The sequence below is a fragment of the Colletotrichum acutatum genome (assembly GCF_030867785.1).
Source record: "Colletotrichum acutatum strain CBS 112980 chromosome Unknown BDZ83scaffold_350, whole genome shotgun sequence".
Classification (NCBI taxonomy): domain Eukaryota; kingdom Fungi; phylum Ascomycota; class Sordariomycetes; order Glomerellales; family Glomerellaceae; genus Colletotrichum; species Colletotrichum acutatum.
This window is the reverse complement of record NW_026849344.1, coordinates 1-7,297: the sequence shown is the minus strand read 5'-3', so window position 1 is coordinate 7,297 and position 7,297 is coordinate 1. Positions and strand designations below refer to the sequence as shown.

General features: G+C 56.4%; 1 protein-coding gene across 1 annotated transcript; it reads left to right on the top strand.

Annotated features, from left to right (window-relative positions):
• The first annotated feature begins 6,828 nt into the window (after positions 1-6,828).
• On the top strand, positions 6,829-7,284 carry BDZ83DRAFT_645597 (uncharacterized protein). The gene is given in 2 exon segments (XM_060509864.1): positions 6,829-7,049; positions 7,061-7,284. The coding sequence occupies 2 exon segments, from the start codon at positions 6,892-6,894 to the stop codon at positions 7,191-7,193; spliced, it is 291 nt and encodes a 96-aa protein (XP_060357027.1). The 5' UTR covers positions 6,829-6,891; the 3' UTR covers positions 7,194-7,284.
• The last annotated feature ends 13 nt before the right edge of the window (positions 7,285-7,297 follow it).

Here is a 7,297-nt window from a genome sequence, read left to right as displayed (position 1 = left end):
ATGACCTCAATAGCCGAAGTCAGAAATTGCTTTAACACTGTGTTCGTGGATGAGACCCATGTTGCATAATCCAATATCCACAAACGGCGATGACAAGTGCAGCCTCTACAGCACGCAACATGGGTCTAAACTGAGAACACAGTAAAGAAGCGATTCTGGCTTTGCTGTGGAGGTCAAACGATGAATGTACTTGACGGGTCTCAGTATGTATCCCGTCAACAAAGGGATCCATAAACATCTGTGCGCAGATCAATTACTGCCCGCAAAGAAGGAAACCGATTTCGATTTCTACTGTATGAACGAAGAAGGCGTCAGGAAACCAAATTCGACTTCTACTGTAGTATTGATCAGAGGATTGGGGAATTTTCGATATTTGATTGTGTGAAGAATCATTCGACGTTGTTGGGTTGAGCGCTGTCGAGAAGCTCCGAAACGCGCTACGTGGCACTAGCACGATCTACCGCGTGGCGTCTCTGCGCACGTCCCGACGCGATGGATCTCGAGCTAGATTCGACGTCCATCACCGTTGCGAGGGAGGCGGTGGCAGCGAGCGACGAGGACCTGCCATCACGAAGGGTGCGAAAGCCATCCGCGAAAGCCCAACTGAACCAGACTCATCAAGAGATAATCGACAATGCGACCGACGGAGCGACGGAGGTTGCTGGTGGTGGCCGGCGGACGACGACCAAGCGAGCCACAACCCTGGCCAAGGAACGCGCGAAACCCATAGAGGATGACGACAAAGGGCTGCTCCTGACGATGGGCAAGCAGGTCAAAGAGCTACACACAGCGGTCAAGATCATGTTCGATGCGTGGAAGAAGTCGGAAGCACGGAATAAAAACGTTGAGGCAGAGCTTCGCGTGGTCACTTCGGAGCTGCAAACAGTCAAGAGCGAGCTACAGGCCGTCAAAGGAGAGCTGCAAGCGATGAAAGAACGCGTGGAGGACGAAAGCGCCAAGACGAACGAAAACCTCGAAGCACTCGCAACAGTTGCTGCGACGCGGAACAGCCCAAGTGTGTCCTACGCGGACGTCGCGCGAAGCGGCTTAGGTGGGCAAGGTCGCGACTCGCGGGTAGCCACGGCGGGCAACGCGACGCTGCCGAGCCGCAGCGACCCCTTCTGTACGATCGATACATCAAGAGTTGAAGAAGGCAGCGACAAGCTCAACCCAGGCCGGATCCGGGCTGCGGTGGAAAAGGAGATGCGCGCGTTGGACGGACAGGGTAGCTGGCGGTGTCTGGCCGTCACGGTAGACCCAAGGAACGCGGATAGGATCCGGATCATTTGTCGCGACGATGCAGAGCATAAGTTGTCAAGCAGATTGTGGAAAGAGCTTCGGCTCCGGAACACGCGTGCTACGAGACGAGCTCTACCCCGTGAAGTAGATAATGTAAAGCGAACTGAGATCCTGGATGAGAAGGGCAATGTCAGGGCTGAAGCGGCGGAGGCACTTAGCCGAGAAAACGAGACCACGGTTGCCAAGATTTCCTGGCTTAGCAAGAAAGATATGCCCAAGGCGTATGGGTCCATGGTCGTGTTCGTGACCAAGGCCGGTGATGCGCGTAGACTGATCTCCGAGGGCTTCTTCCACGTTGGAGGAGAGTCCGGCACGACGATGGCGTTTGAACGGCGGCCGCGCCCCCAGCAGTGCTACAACTGCCAGCAGATCACGAAGCACAAGGCGTACCAGTGCGTAAACCCCCGGTGTGTGGACGATGCGCCAAGGTAGGCCATCACCACTCTGAGTGCCGTGAGACGATCGTGACATGTGTGCCTTGTGGCGGACCGCACGAGTCGTTCAGCAAGAACTGTCCGAAGCTGTACCCGCGTTCCCATGAGTAGGAAGGTCCAGATCCTTCAGCTCAACGTGAGGAAACAGGCTGCAGTGCACGAAAGTCTGATGAATGACGAGGCGTTGCGCGACTTCACGGCCATAGCGGTGCAGGAGCCATGGGCGCGGAGGATAGAAGGTAAGGTCATTACTGTTCCGATGGGACATAACAGGTGGACGAAGATGGTGCCGACGGAGTGGAGGGACGAAGGGAGATGGGGGATTAGAAGTTTGTTGTGGGTGAACAGAGAAGTAGAGGCGGAACAGGTGCCGATAGCGTCCTCGGATATCACTGCGGCCGTCGTCCGGCTTCCTGATCGAAGGCTGCTAGTGGCGTCGGTGTACGTGCCGGTGCAGAAGCCGGAGATGCTGCGGCAGGCGTGCGTCCTGCTGAAGCAAGCTATCACAAATGTCCGAGGAGAAACAGGTGAAAGGGTGGACGTGGCCCTGGTAGGAGACTTCAACTGCCACGACTACCTGTGGGGAGGTGATGATGTGTCGGAGGGCCGGCAGGGCGAGGCGGACCCGATCATCGATCTAATGAGCGAGTACTCGCTCCGCAGCCTCCTCCCTAGGGGGACGAAGACGTGGGAGAAGAACGAGACGACTACGACGATCGACCTATCCCTCGCGTCCGAAGAGCTAGCAAGAGCGGTGGTACGATGCGCCCTGCACAAGACGGACCACGGGTCGGACCACCGGGCGATCGAGACGACCTTCGACATCGCCGCGCCTGAGATGGAAAGCCGGCCACGGCTCCTCCTCAAGAACGCTCCATGGAAGCAGATCAATGAGAGGGTAGAAGCAAACCTAGGACGAGTGCCAACGGGAGGTACGGTGCAGCAGCAGACGGATCGACTGATATCTGTGGTGTGTGAGGCAGTAGAGGCACTGACACCTACGGCGAAGCCATCACCGTATGCAAAGAGATGGTGGACGGCTGATCTCACCCAGCTCCGGCAGATCCACACTCACTGGAGAAACCGGGCGAGAGCGGAGAGAAGGGCAGGTAATACTCAACCCGAACTGGAACAACGCGCCCGCTCGGCAGCCAAGCAATATCACGACGCCATCCGACAACAGAAGAAGAGCCATTGGGAGGACTTTCTGGCCGACGACGCCAATATCTGGAAGGCCGCGAAGTATCTCGACGCCAGTAAAGGGGCATCTTTCGACAAGATACCTCAACTTAAAAGGGCGGATGGCTCCCAAACGGGAGACGCCACAGAACAGGCCGAAGAGCTGCTCTCCACATTTTTCCCTCCTCTCCCCAGCATGATCGAGGAGGAGGGGGGTCAGCCACAACGATCGCCGGTACCCTTCCCTAACCTCACACTGGGAGAAGTAGAGAGACAGCTCTTTGCGGCAAAGTCGTGGAAAGCACCCGGAGAGGACGGTCTGCCGGTGGCAGTGTGGAAGCACACATGGCCAGTGGTGAAGGAGAGGGTGCTTACACTCTTCCAGACCTCACTGGATGAAGGGGTGTTGCCGAGGCAGTGGCGACACGCGAAGATCATCCCGCTGAAGAAGCCAAACAAAAGCGACTACGGTATAGCGAAGGCCTGGCGACCGATCTCGCTTCTCTCGACGCTCGGAAAAGTGCTGGAGTCGGTCCTGGCAGAACGTATCTCGCACGCTGTCGAGACGTTCGGCCTCCTTCCCACGAGCCACTTTGGCGCTCGCAAGCAGAGGTCGGCAGAGCAGGCGCTGGTACTGCTGCAGGAGTACATCTACAGAGCGTGGAGAAAGAGAAAGGTGGTCAGTCTGGTCAGCTTCGATGTCAAGGGAGCATACAATGGTGTGTACAAAGAGAGACTACTTCAAAGACTCAGAGCGCGGGGGATCCCGGACAAGCTGGTGAGATGGGTGGACGCCTTCTGCTCCCATAGAACGGCAAGCATCCTGGTTAACGGTCACGAGTCCGAGGCTCGTCCGCTACCACAAGCCGGACTGCCTCAGGGTTCGCCGCTTTCGCCCGTGCTCTTCCTCTTCTTCAACGCCGATCTCGTACAGCACCAAATCGACGAGAACGGGGGCGCGCTGGCCTTCGTCGATGACTACACGGCGTGGGTCACAGGCCGATCGCGCGAAGCAAACCGTCAGGGCATCCAAGATATTATCGATCGAGCACTCGCGTGGGAACGACGAAGCGGGGCGACGTTCGAGACGGACAAGACGGCCATCATCCACTTCACGCGCAACTGGAGGCTGCCGGCGGACTCAACCAGCTTCGTCATCAAAGGTGACACTGTCCGAGCAAAGGACCACGTCAAAGTATTGGGAGTGATGATGGACACGAAACTCCGTTTCGAAAAGCACATCGCAGACGCGACGACAAAAGGGCTGGAGGCCGTGCTGGGGCTCAAACGGCTCAAAGGCCTGTCTCCGGCGACGGCCAGACAGCTTTTCGTGGCGGCCGTAGCACCGACGATGGACTACGCGTCGAACGTCTGGAGGTACAGGTGTCGAGCAGCGCAGATGAGGGTGATCAACCGAGTGCAGAGGATTGGCGCCCAAGCGATCGTGGGAACCTTCAACACGGTGGCCACGGCGGTCGCTGAAGCGGAGGCAAGCATACAATCGGCGCAAGAGAGGTACGACAGAAAATCAACGACATTCTGGGTACGGCTGCGAAGCCTTCCCAAGACCCATCCGCTTCGACGTCTGCGGGCGGTGGCCTTTAGACGGTTTCCGTCACCCTTCCAGTTGATGGCGGAGGCCTATCGCGACCTACCCCTTGACAAGCTGGAGACTATCGAAGGGTATTCGATCGCTCCTTGGGAACGTCGTATTGATACAGTAGTCGACGACGACACGGTCAAGGCCTCTGAGGCAATCCGGTCTGGATGGGCAGTGAGGATAGCGACAGGGAGCTCAGCAAGGAACGAGGTTGTGGGCTTTGGAACGGCGACGACGCTGCCCGCATCTTTCAGAGGGGGCGGTGGCGTCGTGACGGCCTCGCGTACGTTCGGTCAGAGAACGGAGCAGAACCCGTATGTAGCAGAGCTAGCGGCACTGGCAGAAGCGGTCAAGTCTCTCCCAGAGAGACTCGAGTACCGGGCCATCCACGTCTTCACCCGCAACAAAGCGGCAGTGTTGGTGATGCACAACCCGCGGCAGCAGTCAGGCCAACAAGAGATCCGACAACTATATGCCAGCGTGCAAGCTCTGCAGAGACGAGGCAACAGAGTCACTCTCTTCTGGCTTCCATCATCGATAGAGTCAGACCTGGCGCAAGCGGCCAAAGCAGCAGCAAAGGAAAGTACCCAAGTAAACAAGACACCACAAAAACGGCCGGCCAGAGCCTACTCGACGGCACTTAGGATCGCTTTACAGAGCGTGCGACAGAAGCACGGAGCCTTGCCCGACAACGTAGGAGCATATTCGAAGAAGATCGACATAGCCCTGCCGGGAAACCACACACGCAAGCTGTATGACGGACTGGCCTGGAAAGAAGCCAGCATTCTAGCGCAACTACGCACCGGAATGGCAAGGCTGAACTGGTACCTCTACCAGATCGGCGCAACCGCCGCGGCGCTATGCGCTTGCGGGCAATCTGCAGAAACGGTAGAGCATTTTCTCTTTCGATGCACACAGTGGACGGCACAGCGGACTCGGATGCTCCAACAGACGGAAACGCGGAGAGGAAATCTGTCATACTTCCTGGGAGGAAAGCGCGCGTCCGACCCTAAGGATTGGTCGCCAAGCGTAGACGTTGTCAAAGAGACGATCAAGTTCGCCATGAGCACGGAGAGGCTAGATGCACAGATCAGCCAGCAGCGAAACCACACGCAACTAACATCATCAAATTAACCGGAGACACCCCCACGCATCCTCGTGCCATCGACAGCAGGACTAGCTTCGGCCGCCGACGATAGGACGTCGAACACTTTGAGAAACAACTCCGAGATGGCCTGCTACTAACCCCACGAGCAACCGCAGCATCGACATGCAAAACTAAAAAAGACACATACGGAGACGAACAAGACTTGTATGGGCTTCTGGGAGGCAAGGATATGAACGAATGTGGAGAATATGTAGATAATCATGCGAGCCCTAAACAGCTTAGCCGGGGCGTAATAAACTATGTATGTATGTATGTTTCTGGAAGGTCCGACAACTATATGCCAGCGTGCAAGCTCTGCAGAGACGAGGCAACAGAGTCACTCTCTTCTGGCTTCCATCATCGATAGAGTCAGACCTGGCGCAAGCGGCCAAAGCAGCAGCAAAGGAAAGTACCCAAGTAAACAAGACACCACAAAAACGGCCGGCCAGAGCCTACTCGACGGCACTTAGGATCGCTTTACAGAGCGTGCGACAGAAGCACGGAGCCTTGCCCGACAACGTAGGAGCATATTCGAAGAAGATCGACATAGCCCTGCCGGGAAACCACACACGCAAGCTGTATGACGGGCTGGCCTGGAAAGAAGCCAGCATTCTAGCGCAACTACGCACCGGAATGGCAAGGCTGAACTGGTACCTCTACCAGATCGGCGCAACCGCCGCGGCGCTATGCGCTTGCGGGCAATCTGCAGAAACGGTAGAGCATTTTCTCTTTCGATGCACACAGTGGACGGCACAGCGGACTCGGATGCTCCAACAGACGGAAACGCGGAGAGGAAATCTGTCATACTTCCTGGGAGGAAAGCGCGCGTCCCACCCTAAGGATTGGTCGCCAAGCGTAGACGTTGTCAAAGAGACGATCAAGTTCGCCATGAGCACGGAGAGGCTGGATGCACAGATTAGCCAGCAGCGAAACCACACACCACCTACATCAACACACTAACCGACGACATCCCCCACGCACCCTCGTGCCATCGACAGCAGGACTAGCTTCGGCCGCCGACGATAGGACGCCGAACACTTTAGGAGACACCTTCAAGATGGCCTGTTACTAACCCACGAGCAACCGCAGCATCGGCATGTAAAACTGAAGATAACATACGCGGAGACGGACAAGACTTGTATGGGCTTCTGGGAGGCAAGGATATAAACGAAGTGGAGAATATGTAGATAATCACGCGAGCCCTGAATAGTTTAGCCGGGGCGTAATAAACTATGTATGTATGTATGTTTCTGGAAGGGTTTTCACAGATGGGGTTAAACAACGAATGCTCCTGTGGAAGAGCCGAGAAAAGAAGTTCAACCGGTACACAAGTAACAATTGCGTCGGCCTGTGAAGTTAAGAGGCCCACTGAAGGCGGCAGTGAATGGCTGTGGCGCTTAGAGGACGCGCTCACCATACGCAGGGAACCCATCGTGAATTGGGAATAGCAAGTTTCCTGCCTTCTCGGCCGTGCGCTCGTAGCGTCCTATCAGTGGCCCTAGGTAGTTCCCGACGCTCAATCGGGCGGCTATGAAGGGACTTCGCCTGGGAGAAACCAATGTACCTAGTGGATAGGATGAGCGAAGTGAACTTTGGCGTAGGCGATCACTTCCGTTCGTCTGCCCTGTTGAGGCCTTG